A 17,815-nucleotide genomic window follows, 5' to 3' on the forward strand; every position below is an offset into this window, starting at 1 on the left:
TGGTTAGTACCCACTATATGAGGAACACCACGGGATAGTACAAGTCCCTGTGGTTAGTACACTTATGTGATGAACACCATAGGTCTGCGTTGCCTGTGAATGGCGCCGCAATGTGTGAAACACCATAGGTCTTTATAACTTGCGAATTTCATTACCTGTGAGTAGTACCATAATGTGTGGAATACCGCAAGTCTACGCTACTTTTGATTAGTACTGCACCATGACAAATACTATGGTTCTGCTTTCCTAGCGATAAGTACCATTATGAGGGGCCGATGTATTGGATTTTGGACCCCTTTAGACTGCAAGCATCATTGATTCAGTATTGTGCTTTAGAAGCAGTCCCTTGGTCAGTAATACTATTGTTTTACGTCAGTTTCTGGGAATGTGGCTCACTGCAGGTTGGATCCACTGATTGTCTTAAATTCATACCCATCCATTCATTCTTCATCCTCACGTTTTGAATTCTGGTCGGTGGAGGATTTTTGACTTTTAATTTGTCATTACATTTCGTCCCATTTCGTACCATTAGGGGTCGATGACCTAGATGTTAGGCCCCTTTAAACAGTAATCATCATCATCATCATCATCATCATCATCAAAGGATCAACTTATGTTCAAAAGTAGCCACATTCCAATGTAAGGAAGGTCCAGCAGATACTACGAGACAGAGAAGTTCCATCATGGATGAAGCTGCCGCTTGAAGAAAAGGGTGTTGGGCTCTTCCAGGAATACACACCAGGGAACAAATGGATAAGTGATTACAGAGACTTATCCTGTGAGCAATGGAAAGAGGCCATCAAGATGACGGCAAAAATGTGTGTGCCGTTCGTTTTGTGCTGGGAAGATCCCAGGACGGCACTCTCTATCGGCATTGCCCCAGAGAGCACGAAACCCTTGCCCATGTCCTGGATGCCTGTCTTGATGGGGAGGTGTTGAGAAATTTCTGCTATCATTCGATACAGCACATATCGCAAACTCGTTGAGAGATCACACTTTCACAGTGCACAAAGAGGTTTCTGGCCTGGCTACCTATGGGAGTAATAGGAGTATAGACATGATAGTGTTTCAAACAGCTAGCTAGGAAGCAAGGACTGATCCTATATCCCATAGTATCAAACTCGCACATTGGCCAACCTAAGAGGTGGACACTGAGAAGAAGTCGATTTATCAGGTACCCCCCCCTCTCCCCCCTCTGCCTGAATTGATATGGACTATGCCACTAGTTTTCATGTTTGTTCTCTTAATTTTGATACGGGAGTCAGCCTATAACTAAAACACTACTCCTGATGACATAAATCACAAAAATTCTCATCCAGGCTGTCATAAAATTAGAACAATCGGTTGTTAGAATTGTTGGTTTCATGTCAGACATTAGCCAGTTTAATAATATGTTATGGATATGCTTATGAATCTAAAGTGCTCTATTCCAAAGACAAATGGCTACAACTGAAAATTTCATGAGAGATCTCGTCTCTCTGATTGACTCATTAAATTCTTCAGTTCCTGAATAGATGCTGTATAAAGGATCAGAACCACATGAAACGTAAGTGAGATGATTACAAGGCATCACTTTTCAAAAGATGCTGGAATCCTTAAGAGTGACTGTAGAAGGCACTTTAGATGTGTCCATATATTTGACCTGATAATGTACCTGCTTCAGTAACGCTAATTAAAGATTATGGTTCTAAGTGCAATACATACCTTACTTATGCATTGAATAGTGTATATGATGTATTGTTGTGACTGGAAGTAGTAATTGTGGCAAAACTATCTTGTGTTAACAGTTTAGGGGGAGGGTGGATATGTTATATTCCTTGAGTATTTGGATGTTAAATGTAATTACAGTGAAATCTTTGCAGTTATGAATCTCTGAAGGTCATCTGTTATGTTTTATACACTAACTTGTATTCCTCTACATGAAATGCCAATTCTTCCTCCACACAAAGAGAATACGGGATTTACCTGCCTCATTGAAAGCAAAACAATTCACAAATACTCCAAATTGTCCAGCTTGTTGAATTATTCCATAAGTGTGAGTTCTATATATCTGCTCCCTACTTAATGATCAGTAGGTATGCATATCACTGTTCATCACACTTGATCCGAGGTGTTTCGAAGCACCATCTGGGCAACAAACCACGGCAACTCATGCAGTGCTCAAGTTTCTTATTCTGTGCGCTGTGCTTCTGGAGCACTTATCAAGACCTCTTGCCTGGAGATACTCAGCATAACCTTCACCTGTAATACCGTACTGAGTCTTACCTCATATGAAGTTTCTGAGTCAGATCTCAGCTAACGCGATTTGTGAACTATAATGTTAATTTTCCAGCCATATAAATTGCCCTATAACCAAAACTCTTGCTAATTGTACACCCAGTCATTACAGAATCTTCAAATCTCAAAATACCAACCATATGCTACTTATCCTCTCCTGAATCTACCAAACTATGTTTGATGAGTATTTCACTGTCAGAACTTACTTATGTTCCCTAACCTAACCATGAGAAACTCAAAGATAGAATATTGATTTCAGTGGTTGCACTCTTAACCGGCCAACACGGTGAATGTCTCTGCTGGTTTCCCATGGTTGCAAGCGCCCGCATTGCCTCTGATTCTGCCCTGCTGGCGAATAAGATACATCTTCTTTGATATTGCTTGTTGTGTACAATAGTGGAAACTGTTTTTATTCAGTTTATAAGCTTAATATGTTTCAAAGTACTGTTTAAAAATCTAAATTGAAGTTTAATACTGTAATTTTCTGGATATTTCCTTTATTTTAGTATTGTTGGTTTAACTAAACATTTCATTATCCAACCAAGGGTCCAGTCCACTGTAGTACTGACCTTCTGGCGAGCCAGAAAAATTTCAATCACAAATTTGTATTTGCAATTTTGATGTGTATTATGTTGCACTTATTTAACTTTCCTGTTTGAGCATAAATGTTGCTTTCATTTATGAATTGCAAAGTATACAAGTGTTTCTTTTAACTGCTCTTTGTTTGATAATTTTTGCTTCCTCCTTGTTTTCTCAGAATCTGGAATCGGATAGCTTACGGGTAGAACCCTTGGGATATGATGAAAATAACTCAGCATACTGGTATTTCTATGGCACCCGGCTTTACAAGGAGGATTACCCTAAATTTGTGAGTATGATTCATTGCACTTTTATGTACTGTAGTATGAGGTAGAATGCAGAGTTCCAAGGATACTGGCGTAAAGTTTTTACCTAGAATACTTCTTACACTGATGCACAACTACCATTAATCTTCTTGTTCAGTTATACACGTTTTGCTACTGGAATACTTTTGACCGTGGCATCATAGAGTCACCAAATGTCTGCCTCTGTAGCATAACGGTTGGTGTTGTTAGCTGCCGTCCCTGAGTGCCCGGGTTTGATTCTCGGTACTGCCAGAAACTTCAGAATGCCAGGAGGGCTGGTATGTGGTTGAAATGGTACATGCAGCTCACTTCCATTGGGGGGTGTGCCTGAAAAGAGTTGCGCCACCTCGGGATGAGCACACGATTTTAATTTTCTAGAGTCGCCAAATAGTTTTGTTGGCATTATGAAAGTCTCTAAAAATATTCTATTCAAATCTTCAGAAAATTTAATATTTTCACTCTGTTTCGGAAATGGGTGTTTCTTACTTCAGAACGCAAACACAACTAACAGTAGAACATGCCTGTGTGCACTATTGTTTCACTGTTCATGGGCAAAACCACTTTGATGTGGATAGGTAGGATGGTATGATACATACTTTTCTTGATTTTTATTGAAGGGTTAAATTGAAGTGCGGATCAAATTTCAGACATTTGTACAATATATTTAAATATAGTGAAACCTCATTACTGCATACCACTTCAACATATTCTCTTGCTTAGCATCTTGAAAATTCAAGGTCTCAATTCCCATCATATAAAATCTGTATAAACATACCTCTGTTATCGCGTCACAATTTTTTGCTATTACTGCTTAGTACCACCACATTTTTCCCAGCCTTGAAAACGTTCTGTGTTATCCCTTGTATTTGGAATGTAATTTCCAACTCAGGTAAGAGCTGTTACCTTCGGAGGCAGGTTAGGGAAAGTTGAACAATAACAGGAAAGCCTTAAATTCCTGAACTTCATAGGGTTACCTGTTAGCTTCAGGAAAGTTCTGCTTTGCATGCTGGTTAGCAGTGAGGATGCTGAATAACCCAGTAAGTCTGTTCGTACCTGTATTTTGCACATCAATCAGAAGATAGAAATTTATTCTGTGTTGAGTTGTACAGTGAAAGGTAGTGGATGTTTGCCATGTGATAACCTGCTTATGGATTAGGAACATAATCTTGAGAAGTTCAGTACTGTGGTACATATATATATGTTGTAATAGCTTAGGTAGCTTAGGTTTCAGTAAGAAAAAAGTTGTGAAATCGCTTTCTCATGAAGACAAAATAAAAATCCTTTAGGAAAAGAATACATAGGCATCTGCATCTTAAGTGCATAGAGTTGGTAAGAATGTTTAAACTTTGTCCAAACCATTCCCGGGTATTGCTGAAGTGTTGTCACTTTCGAACATATTTCTTTGAGAGTACCACAAGATCTCGTCTAATGCTTTCCTGCCATTTCACAGGGTCATCAAGAATCTCCGCAACAGAAGCCTGAAGTCCCATGACCCACTAATCAGAACACCCAAAAACTTGGCACAGACAGGATTGAACTTGGCAGAGGAGTAGAAACATCACTGGTCGCAAGTGCGTCCGGAGTTGTATAGAATGTTTTATCCTAATGCTTTAGGAAGTTTTGATCTCCTTCATGCAACCTGGACATGGCTGAATAGGATGGAAACCAAACATGGAAGTTCTGCCTTCTTACTCCATAAATGGAGCTTTCATCGCTCCCCTTATTGATCCATTGGTTGAATTGACTAGATTTTCAGTTGTGAACTGGTGTTGAATGCCTAATCATGTCTCTTTCTAACTCAATTGATGAGCAATTAATTAGAGATGCATGATTTGTACTGTGCAGCACCATCTTGCACCCTGATAACCGAGGCGACGTAGCCGGGCATAGACTTCACAGAAGACACTGAAAGCTTCATCATCGTCATAATTATAATCATCATCATCATCATTAGTTCCTTTCATGTAAAGAGCATAGGGAAGCAAGCTTTCACCAAGTCCTATTTGAAGTGGCATTTTCAATATCGTCCCACTTGTTGACTATTTGTAGGTCGTCTTTGAACATTTGGAGCCATGTTTTGCAGGGTCTGCCCAGCTTTCGCCTACCTCTGGATAGCTCCCATTGCACAGCATTCTCTGAGTATTGCCTGCCTGTTTTCTTTAAAAAATATATATATAAATATATTAACTACCTGTAAGAGAAAACATGTGGTAGCAGAATTATACCTGAAAAACAAACAACTTAATTAAAATAGAATGGCATGTTTCGTTCTTCAAAGAACATCATCAGATACTAAATATTTCATCAACTCATCAAAACTTCCGTCTTCACATCAGAGCCCTCCCAGCCTTGAAGTTTGCTTCTTTTGACATGTATTTCTCTGTTCTTCTCTAGTTAGCCGTCGTCCATAAAGTGATTTCCATCAGAGAGTAGATTATGCACTTCTCTAAGCATGTCTTCTCTGTCACTGTCGCTCAACTTGCAGAGTCTACGATGGGTAGGACTTAACAATATAGCAATATTATGCACTATTGTGACTTAAACTTTCCAGAAATGTACTGTTTTGTACAATCCCTTTTATTACAGATTTCAGGAGAATCATCCTCAATTCTGCTGCAGTATTCAACAAGAATATGCATCATCGTTATCAATGTCCTACTCCAGTCGCCCGGGTGTGGTTAACAAGCCTCCTCCACTCCTTTCTGTCCTTCCACTTTTCCTGCTCCATTACTTCCGCCACATCCAATCCAGCTTCTCTAATGTCCTTTGAAATATGATCCATCCACCTTCTTCTCAGTCTTCCAACTGGTCTTTTCCCTTAACTTCTCTTTCCAATTCCCTTCTTGCTACTCGTTCCTTTCCCATTCTTTTTACATGTCCGAACCATCTCAGTCTTGCTTTCTGTATGTTCTGTACCAACGGTTCTATATTTAACTCTTCTCAGACTTTAATATTTTGAATTCTATCTCTTCTTGTTTTTTTAACCGATGTTCTTAAAAATTTCATTTCTACTGCGAGGATTTTACTATCTTGTCTCTCATTAGTTACCAGCGTTTCTAGTCCATATGTTACAATTGGTATGAAATACTGTTTATAAAATGTTAATTTCGTTCTCTTGGGTACTTTGTTAACCGATCGGGCGAGTTGGCCGTGTGATTAGGAGCGTGCAGCTGTGAACTCGCATCCGGGAGATAGTGAGTTCGAACCCCACTGTCGGCAGCCCTGAAAATGGTTTTCCGTGGTTTCCCATTTACACACCCGGCAAATGCTGGGGCTGTACCTTAATTAAGGCCATGGCCGATTCCTTCCCATTCCTTGGCCTTTCCTGTCCCATCATCGCCATAAGACCTATCTGTGTCAGTGTGACGTAAAGCAACTAGCAAAAAACCTTTCTCATCCCATAAAAGCTCTCTGACTTGATGATAAAATGTTGTACCTTTTATCTTTTATCAATTTTAGGGTTGATTTCCTTACTTCCATTAATAATGTAACCCAGATATATAAACTGTTCTACATTCTCTAACCATTCTCAGTCTATGTTCACTTGCCTTTTCTTTTTTTTCTTTTTCACAGGGCATGACTACAGTTTTCTTTTTACTAATTAACATTCCAAACACCTTCAGATTTTCATTCCAAATGTCCAGTCTCCTTTGTACTTCCTTTTCTCCCTTTCCCCAAATCACCACATCATCTGCAAATCACAAAGCATTTACTTCATCACTACTGATACTCTGTTTTACACGTTTTATGATTTCATCCATCAATAATGGCGACAGTGCACTTCCTTGCTTGAGACCTTTTTTTTTTTGTATAAAATGTTTCAGAGTCACTGCTCCCAACTTGAACACTGCTTTTACTCTCATGATACAACATTTTTATCTGTGATTTTGGTACATTCCTTTTCAGTAGGCATTCCATACATGTTTTCTCTTAACTGTATCATAAGCTTTTTCCAAATCCAAAAATACGCATATGATTTCCTTTTTCCTTTCCAGATGTTTTTCCATTATCGTTCGCACTGTAAATATCAAGTCTATTGTTGATCTATTTTGTCTAAATCCATATTGTTCTTCCTCTAACTGTGTTTTTATTATATCCCTCAGTCTTTTGTCTATAACTTTCTCCATTATATTTACCCATGTGATGTCTGGCTCCATGGCTAAATGGTTAGCATGCTGGCCTTTAGTCACAGGGGTCCCGGGTTCGATTCCCGGCACGGTCAGTAATTTTAACCATAATTGGTTAATTCCCATGGCACGGGGACTGGGTGTATGTGTCGTCTTCATCATCATAATTTCATCCTCATCACAACGCGGAGGTCGCCTACGGGAGTCAAATCAAAAGACCTGCACCTGGCGAGCTGAAATCCTCAAACACATCCTGGCACTAAAAGCCATACGCCATATCATTTCAGCCCTTGTGATAATAGGGTTATACCTCTATAATTTTCACTTTTTTTTTTTTTTAACAGTGGTACAATGCTTCCTTGTTGCCAATCTTCAGGTATCCTTTCATCCTTCCATATGGCATTGAGGGCTCTTTATAGCGAATGTAGTCCAATGCTTCCTGCTGCCTTAATCATATCAGCATAGAATTCGTCTTTTCCACCTTCTTTACCTTTGGTCATTGCTTTCACTGCCCTTTCAACTTCCAACCATGTTATCGGGTTCTCTTCTCTTTCTTTATATATTATTTCCATTTTCTTATCTTCTTCCTCTGAGCAGTCATCCACATTATAACGTTTTTCAAAATACTTTGCCATCACCTTCTGAAGACTCTTTTTGTCACGTAGTATGGATCCATCTTCTTTCTCTAATGCTTTGATTTTTTATTTATTTATTCTTTTCGATTTTATTACTCTTTATAATGGTTTCTGATTTCCTCGGCTATCTTGCTCAGTTTTGTTGGTAAACTCTCCCCAACATTTCTCCTTTTCTTCCTTGATACTCCTCTTGTAGTTTCAATCTTTTGTATTCCACATGTAATCTTTCTATCTTATTCTCATCCCTGTTATTCGTTTTTTGCTTTTCCTTATCCATTTCTTTCTTCACCTTGTTCTTTTCTTTTATTTCTTTTTTTATGTTGTCTGTCCACCACCATGTCTCCTTTCCCTTTGCATTTTTCCCCCCCACATACCTCAGTTGCTGTGTCCACAAATGTCTGTCTTAAATTGTTCTACTCTTCTTCTCACCTTCGTATTTCCGTGTTAGGCAACTTCCTTTTTATACAGTCTTAGAATGCCATTCTTTTAACCTCCTCCAGTTCCCAAATCCTGATCTTTGGTTTCTTCCTCAATGCAATTTTAGGTTCACTTGTATTCCTGACATACCATATAATCCCGAATACCACCCGCCACCGAATAAGACCCACACCCTAAATTTGAGACGACAAAATACAGAAAAAAGTCAAATAACTTACATACCTATTTAATTTTCTTCAAATATACCACAAATATAAATTCAAACAGCTTACAATTAATAAAATTCTCTCAAAAATCATAAATAAAATCGGTCCAATTCTCAGATCATTCACAACGGCGTTATTTGAAGTTTCACCATAGGAACTTTCATCGCTGGCATCTTTCCACAAATAGTCGTCCTCACTACCGTCCACTGAATTTGAAATTCCACATTTCTTAAAGCTTTTGGACACTAGATTGTTGGGAATGCGCACCCGTGCGTTCTTGATCCAGCTGCATATTAGTCCCACTTCAGGCCTCTTCACTTGTCCGGTTGGTGTCAACGCGCGATCATCATCATATATCCATTCGGTGTACAACTGTTTCATTGAAGTTTGAAATGCTGGTTCATGCACACATCCAACGGCTGTAGAATAGAAGTGAGTCACCGGGAATTATCGCAAGATCTGTTTTTCCTTTCCTCATCATATTTTTTATGGCGTCAGTTGTATGTCCTCGGTAACTGTCCAACACAATCATGTTTCACTTTCGTAACAAAGCTCCCGGGCGATGTTGCCAAACGCACTTCACCCAGTCCTCTACTAACACACTGTCCATCCAGCCGGACTCATGTGTTCTAACAATAACACTGGACGGCAAGTTTCCTTTCAGAAGTGTTTTCCTTTTCAGAACCACATATGGAGGAAGTTTGGTTCCATCCGCTAATACGTACAACTTCACCGTGCATCGTTGCTTTTTTGTTACCACCTGTTCTGATTGTTACACTTTTAGAACTCTTCGTATCCACTGTATTTTCCAACGGCATTTCAAAATAGATAGGTGTCTGGTCAGCATTCCCAATTTGCGATAGCAAATAAGAATTTTGTTTCCTCAAATGAATAATGTGACGTTGAAAGACCATTAATTTTTCTTCAAACGCCCCAGGGAGACGATGTGAAATAGACGTCGGTCTCCGAATGCACAATCCCTTTCTCTGATAAAAGTTTCGGATTCATCTGCGGCTTGCAGTAAAACCCAGTGTTTTGAATTCTTTTGAGATCTCTGGTGCTTTCAATTGACACATTTCACTAGAAACACCATATCCTAACTCACGTTTTTCTAACACGAATTTGTGGAGTCGTTCTTCAATTTCTGGAAACACTGCACTCCACCCACGGAATGCTCTGCAATTGCTGTTACTTTTTAGAAGTTTTTCCTTCTTCCGCCAATCATGAATACGTGATTCATCAGATCGTACTATCTGCCAGCGGCACGATTTCCATATATTTCAGCTTCGCTTACAACTTCAAGTTTCTCACGCACAGTAAATGACCACAGATGCCGTTTTGAATCCGTTGCTTACTATCGAGGCAGCACTTTAACGGGACAGATACGAATCTCGAATTTGTGCGAGGTAGACTTCTGTAAATGACAGTCTCGACTCTCACAAAATACGATATCCCACATCAGCTATTCGCGCACCCAGCATGCCACCAACACTTGTGAAACAAATGATGATCAAGCAACCGCAGCAGCGGCTTCCATATTTACCGCATATTTACCCATATTTTTTTATTTACCATTTTTCATTACCTTACATTTCGCATTAAATGCCACTGTAACCGTATTGAGAAAAAATCGATCTTGTTTTCTAGAACGCAACTAAAACGCAATAAGACCTGAATGCCCATTTACATGTGGTATATTGAGTACTTTAACCATATTCATATCCATTTCAGTACTCCGTGTAAACATAGTAAATATTTACGAGAATGAACTGCTTGAGTACGACCAGCACCCAAGATTTATGTAACCGGTGCTACAGCGGTTACACAAACACAGATAAAGCGAGGAAGGTAAATCAGATTACAAGGTACCTAAACACTGGCAAAGGTTGGGAACCTCTGATCTAGACCTACGGGCGCCATACCGAAGAACAGCCGAGAAAGTTACTGATTGGGACGATCAGCTCTCAAAGGGGGGCAATGTTACGTGTCAGCCCCATGATAGCTCCTTTAGGTATTTCACGGAATCATGTAATGAACTGTGGTGAAAACAGCAGAAGTTAACATCAGTGAGGGCAACTTGATGATAATAAACAAGGACGTGGGACATAACTGCGAAACTACCAGGGGCATGGATAGGTCTAGATTGTGGTTCGGAAAAATTAACAGTGATCTTTGATTTTCAAGATATTATTAACAAAATGGCCTTTACAAAATAAATAAATAAATAAATTACGAACAGTTTCAGTCAATGCGGAAAATACCGATACACCTTTCGTAAGATACAGATACATGTTCTTAGAGACACATAAGTTATATGTTCTTTGACGAGAGCTTCTTACAAGTTCAAAGAGTTAAGCAAGTACATCTCAGTACAAATCAAATTCCACAAATACAATATTGAAGGTAAGAGGAAGCACAAGATACTATTACGTTACAGAGTGAAATCAAGACTAGCTTTTCACATCTGATCAAAAGAGTGGTGATTAGGGCAAACTCCTGTGATATACCAACAAAAACTAAATGGGACTTAAAATCGGATCGAAAGCAACAGCGCTTACCCCAAGGCTGCCCATGCTGGTACCGAGGAGACGTTCATGACGTCAAAAACTTTGGCAGGCCAAGACCAAAGCGGCTCAGAGACTTAAGACCTCAGACCTCTCACGAAATGCTGCCTAGCCCCTTTTAAGTGAACCCTGGCCCTGGAGTAGCCAATCAGAACACAGGAGCTTGCCCGGATTGACCAATCACAACACTTACTTCAATCGCGATGTTTAAATACTTTCTCGAATGCATATGATCGCGAATTTTTTATTTCCAGAATAGTCAGAACATACTTTCTAGAATACATAACTAACAAAGGCCAACATATCCTGTTCAAAAATTCAAGTCACAACTTTCTGGACAGTTCTAGTAAATATAGAAATGAAATCTACTAGTTACAAATACAATATGTTACCAAAATACTTACACTGTACAGGTTAGGTACCAGAATGGAATAAAATATTGTAGCACAACACTCCAGATCATACAGTAAGTACTACTTAAAAAGGTTTACAAGTAAAATCTTCTACAAACGCTTTCCACTTCCAATATATTATTCTACACCTGTGTCAATTTAGAACCAATATTTTGGGGAAAAAATGCGGTTGGTATTCAGGAGTATACGGTATCTTCCCCAATCTCAGTTTGTTATTATAAAATTGATGAGTGTTCCATACTGTCCGTCCCAACTATATCGGCTGATCTTATGGCTATTCCTCTTCATAAACCATGTGTTCTTTATTATCAGGTTATTTCTGATACAAAAGTCCAACAGTTTCTCTCCATCTTCATTTCTATAGCCATACCCATGTGGGCCCAGTACATTCTCATATCCCATTCTATCAGTTCCCAAATGAGCATTCAGATCTCCCATTATCCTGATCCCATCTCCAACAATATGTGTTTCCAGATCATTGAGGTACTCTTCTTTTTCTTCCACGCTACATCCTGTCTGTGGAGCATACACCTGTATTATCTTCAGTAGTTTTTTTGTTTATATGTATGTACATTATTATAATTCTTTCATTTACATACTCAACTTCAGCTATTGGTTCAACATTCTGATTCACTACAAATCCCACTCCATTTCTTCTCTCCAATACAAGGTGGACCCCTTTCTTAGTTTCTTCATTCCTTTCCCTTTCCCTTTCCATTTTACTTCACTTAATCGCAGGATGTTGAGTTTTCGTCTCTCCATTAGGTCAACTAATTCATTTTCTTTCCCAGTCATTGTTAAAATATTTATTGTTCTAAATCGGGTTTTGTTATCTGATCTAACACTGCCCCGAACATCAGGATTACCATCATACTGTGCAACTGTAGTCAGAGACTTGTCAATTCCATTTCCATTTTTAAACTTCCATCCGAGGCTTGTATTATAGTTGAAAGTAAGTACAAATTTACTCATCTGCTGACCTGCTAAGCCTAATGCATCTGAGGATTTTCTTTCGGGGTTTACTCCCTTAGCTTTTGAAGATCCCCCTTCTCCACAAGGCAGCGGTTTCCTCTTCTAATTATCCCCAGAGAGGATAGATTGCCTCATCCACCATCTTTGCCATTCTGAAGGTCTCCTCTGCCTAAGATGCTGTTAAGGTCTTCACCCATTACCCTGGGCATGGGTTCCACGTTATACCTCGTGAGACTGGGTCGCTGCCTGAACTTAGCCCTCCTTCACACCAGCCTACTGATGTGGAGGATACCCACCCCCGCAACGTAGATTTGCCAGACAAGAATTACTCAAGTGAAGAATAGGGAAGATGACCCTATCTCCCTTGAGCCGGGTTAATTGTTGTGTATGAGGCCACAACCAGTGGCATCCATATGCATCCATGGTAAAATTAGATCAATGAAAATGGTGTTTGCACCTCAAGATCTTTATTGGTGAAGTAAAAATTATCCAGGAATATTATCAGATCACCTATAACAGTTTCATCCAGTCCTCGAAGACTGTGTTGCTCACTGGTATTTTTTAGAACACGAACTGTGTCTATCTGGAAGTGCAAAGATTACATCATTATAGACGTAGTGTGTTCCATTGGTAATGCCTTAACCATGTTACTCCTTGATTGGTCACAAAGGCAACAGTTTCACAGTCACCTGCTGAAATACCGATAGACGCTAGCTGCTATAGTATCTCCCTTCTTTTTAAATGTCCTCACCACATATTTTGCAATCCAACATCAAGTTTCACGATGTGGGGAAACTGAGTGCTAAACCGGATCTTTCTAGATATAACACTGTCTTTGTGGTCTGTTCAATGGCGTTCTTCATGCTGGAAGCAGTTCTTTCAACCATGTGTCTTGAAATGTATTCTGCAGCACTGTGTTGAGATGTGTAACATAATATAAGGCTTGTTTTTTCCTAATGCCTTAACGATGTTACTCTCTTGGATTGGTCCCAAAAATAACACTTTCATGGTCGCCTGCTGAAATAGTGATGGGCCCCTTGAATATCTCCTTTTGTATTATACCCATTCTATCTCATTTGCTCAGCTGAACTTCAGCCAGTAGGAGGCTTGACTCTCACCTCGGGCATGAAGTTAATTGCATGGGCTAACAGGTATACTCGTTTTCTGTAGGCTAGGGTTGGCTAGTCCCATTCATATATGATCCTTCATATCCAGATACATCAGGCATAAGAGTAAATTACATAATACAACTAAGCAAATAATAACCCATAATAATTTGCTTGGACGGGTAGTCCAAAATATATTAAATAAAATTAAAAAGTTATAAAACAAAGAAAAAAAAATGGACATAACAAGTATCATCAACAAAGGTTGGTGTAAATCTTAAGAGTGGATGGGCTGAGTGGCTCAGACGGTTGAGGTGCTGGTCTTCTGGACCCCAACTTGACAGGTTCGACCCTGGCCCAGTCTGGTGGTATTTGAAGGTGCTCAAATACGTCAGCATTGTGTTGGCAGATTTCCTGGTACATAAAAGTACTCTTGCGGGGTTAAATTCCGGCACCTCAGAATCTCCAAAAACCGCAAAAGTGGTTGGTAGGATGTAAAAAACCAGTAACATTATTATTGTAATTCCTAGAACTCAAGATTGATTAAAAATTTTCATTAATAATGAGCAGATTTTCGACTACACCAAAAATTGAGTCTAACACTCACAGCGATGTCCTGTCAACATTACACAGCTGGTCTTGTGTTTAAAATATCACCTGCAAAATTTAAAATATGCAGTTATTGTCTGTTTTGATCATTCATTGAAAATATTAAGTTAAATCAAGCATTAAAATGTTCTGAACTTTGCTATAGTAATGTTACGCCAATGTGAAATTCGTTTTATGTTGCTGACCGGCAACACCTAGCGTTATATCTTTCTCTCTTTTGCGAAACAGTTCTTCTCTATGAAATATGTAATATGAAATATTAAAATTAAAGTTAACCCGTTAAGTGGGGAGATCATAAACGAGAAATTCCTACATAGTGGGGAATCATTTTCAGTAAAACTTTTCTAAAAAAGAAAGTTTTGCCAATCTGCACATGCTTACATATCATGTTATGTTAAACTTTGCATAAAATTATATGCTGCAATGTAAATTGTGTTATTTTTTTACAAATAAAACTATTTTTCAATTCATCCAGTGTTAGTGCAAAAACTGCATATGTGCCATTTCATATTTACTCCGATTCAGAGTATTATTTGTGTTGCTTATTAATTGATCGTTAAAATGCGTAACACACTCATGAAAAATGATCAAAACTCCAAATTATATAGACACATTCTCTCAAATATATTTTCCTGAAATAAAATATAAAAATGTACTCACCACGTAGGCCTGTAACTTGCCATTTTAGAGGCCAGCAAGTAATCCATGATTTCATCCCAATTTTGTCACCACATTATACAAAATTACACTACAATGTTCAACACTATTTACACTAATTATTTATACTCAATAGCTATTACAAATGACTGGAGAAAAAATTGGAAAAACTCTTTCAGGATGATCACTGATAGTTGCCGGCACTCAGATTGAACAGCGATCTCAGAGTGTACACTACAAGCTTCTCAAATTCCCCTAGCATAGAACCTGAGACATACTGGCATATTTGCAGTGCTTATACTCTATGGTAAAGCCTTAAACAAGGAGAGGGGCACAAAGCGACATTGCCATGCCATTGTTCTTTCGCCATGCAAACAACGCGTCTTATTTGCATGCAATCTTGGTTTTGAGGCTGGATTGAAATCTGGAAAATGCCTTCTCGAGAATCGAATTGACAAGTCAACGGGTGTGGGTCTCACTGATCGAATTGGCAAGGGGTAGCATTTACATTCTTCTCAAATAGTTTCTGCACAATTTGAATACGAAACTCCAGCTGAGTGAATTTGCTGCCATGTTTCTTGTCTATCACAAAAGCATTGAACATTGTTATGTCCAGTAGTTGTCTAAAAATCTTGTGGTAATACTTCATTCTTTTTCTCGCTGTACTGTATGGTACGATACATTGGTCCATTACAGTCACCCTACCTATTGAGTCATTGTACTCAATACATACGACCGGCTTCTCTTTGGTTTCTCCTTTCTTGTTTAGAACAGTGTGCTTTGCTGCCTCATGAATGCTACTCAGCATGCAGACATCCCTCTTTTTTTCCACTTCACGGCCATGAGTTTCTTTTTATAGGCAAAAGGCAAAACTTTTTCACCATGATGTCCTTTGGAAGATTTTTTCTGTTAGACTTTACAGTACTGACAGCGTCTGTCTGAAACTCATTGAGCTATTCAAAGAGTTCTGGGCTACTGTATTAGTTATCTAGAGCTATGAGGTATCCTTTATTTAGAAGAGGTTCGGCTAGAGCGAACACAACTTTCGAGGGCTTCGTATATTGAGAAATATTCACACCACAAACCTCTTTTACTAGCTCAGTTTCCTTGCCTGTGTACCATGGGATATTCCACACATATCCTGTTTTAGCCTCACATAATTTAAAGGATTCCATCCAGAAACGAGCTTTATTCTTCGGAATGTACATTTTCCATCCGAAGCAACTTCTCCAGAGGAGTAAACTTTCATCAATAGATAGGCGATCATCTTGCAAATAGGAAGTTTTAAATTTTGACACACCGGGTGAGTTGGCCCATGAGGTTAGGGGCGCGTGGCTGTGAGCTTGCATCCGAGAGATAGTGGGTTCAAATCCCTTTGTTGGCAGCCCTGAAGATGGTTTTCCGTGGTTTCCCATTTTCACACTAGGCAAATGCTAGGGCTGTACCCTAATTAAGTCCACAGCTGCTTCCTTCCAACTCCTACGCCTCTCCTATCCCATCATCGCCATAAGACCTATCCGTGTCGGTGCGACGTAAAGCCACTAGCAAAAAAAAATTTTGACCCAAGAATGTCTGAAACTGGCTTCACTTCGTCGAGTTTCAGGAATACTTGCCGAAACAACTTGGCGAACGAAATGGAATTCGATGGGAAGCTATCAATATTAATGGGGCTTATGGAAGAAAGAAGGTAGAACTGGCTGAGTCAGCAAAGAGGATGCATCTGGATTTGCTAGGATTAAGTGATATTCGGGTAAGGGGAGATAACAAGGAAGAGATAGGAGATTATAAAGTGTACTTGACGGGTGTTAGAAAGGGAAGGGCAGAATCTGGGGTAGGGCTCTTTATCAGGAATACCATTGCACGCAACATAGTTTCTGTTAGGCACGTAAATGAGCGAATGATGTGGGTAGATTTGTCAGTTGGAGGAATTACGACAAGAATTGTGTCCGTGTATTCACCATGTGAGAGTCCAGATGAGGATGAAGTTGACAAGTTTTATAAAGCATTGAGCGACATCGTGGTCAGGGTCAACAGCAAGGATAGAATAGTGCTAATGGGCGGTTTCAATGCGAGAGTTGGGAATAGAACTTGAGGATATGAAAGGGTGATTGGTAAACGTGGGGAAGATATGGAAGCTAATGGGAATGGGAAGTGTTTGCTGGACTTCTGTGCTAGTGTGGGTTTAGCTGTTACGAATACATTCTTCAAGCATAAGGCTATTCACCGCTACACATGGGAGGCTAGGGGTACCAGATCCATAATAGACTATATCTTAACAGACTTTGAATTCAGGAAATCTGTTAGGAATGTACGAGTTTTTCACGGATTTTTTGATGATGCAGACCACTATCTGATCTGTAGTGAACTAAGTATCTCTAGGCCTAGGATAGAGAAAGCGAAATCTGTCTGCAAATGAATAAGGGTAGAAAATCTCCAGCACAAGGAAATTAGAAGTACATGGATATGATTAGTGAGAAGTTTTGAACAGTAGACAGTAAGCAGGTTCAGGATATAGAAAGTGAATGGGTGGCATTCAGGGATGCTGTAGTAGAAACAGCAAGGGATTGCCTAGGAACAACTGTGTGTGTTAAGATGGGAAAAGGCAAACATCTTGGTGGAATGGTGAAGTGAGAGCAGCCTGTAAACATAAAAAGCAGCCATATCAGAAATGGCTCCAAACAAGGGCCGAGGCAGACAGGGATTTATACGTACATGAAAGAAACAGAGCGAAACAAATAGTTGTTGAATCCAAAAGGAAGTCATGGGAAGATTTTGGTAATAACCTGGAAAGACTAGGTCAAGCAGCAGGGAAACCTTTCTGGACAGTAATAAAGAATCCTAGGAAGGGAGGGAAAAAGGAAATGAACAGTGTTTTGAGTAATTCAGGTGAACTCATAATAGATCCCAGGGAATCACTGGAGAGGTGG

General features: G+C 39.4%; 1 protein-coding gene across 1 annotated transcript in view; it reads left to right on the plus strand.

The window, feature by feature from the left end:
* The window catches only part of dikar, a 293,245-nt gene that overhangs the window by 86,700 nt on the left and 188,730 nt on the right, over window positions 1–17,815 (plus strand). Inside the window, exon 5 of the mRNA XM_067145083.2 lies at window positions 3,035–3,145. Within this exon, the coding sequence (XP_067001184.2) occupies window positions 3,035–3,145 (111 nt within the window). The remainder of the gene's footprint in view (window positions 1–3,034; window positions 3,146–17,815) is intronic.

Source organism: Anabrus simplex, chromosome 4 (assembly GCF_040414725.1).
Source record: "Anabrus simplex isolate iqAnaSimp1 chromosome 4, ASM4041472v1, whole genome shotgun sequence".
In the NCBI taxonomy this organism is placed as follows: Eukaryota; Metazoa; Arthropoda; class Insecta; order Orthoptera; family Tettigoniidae; genus Anabrus; species Anabrus simplex.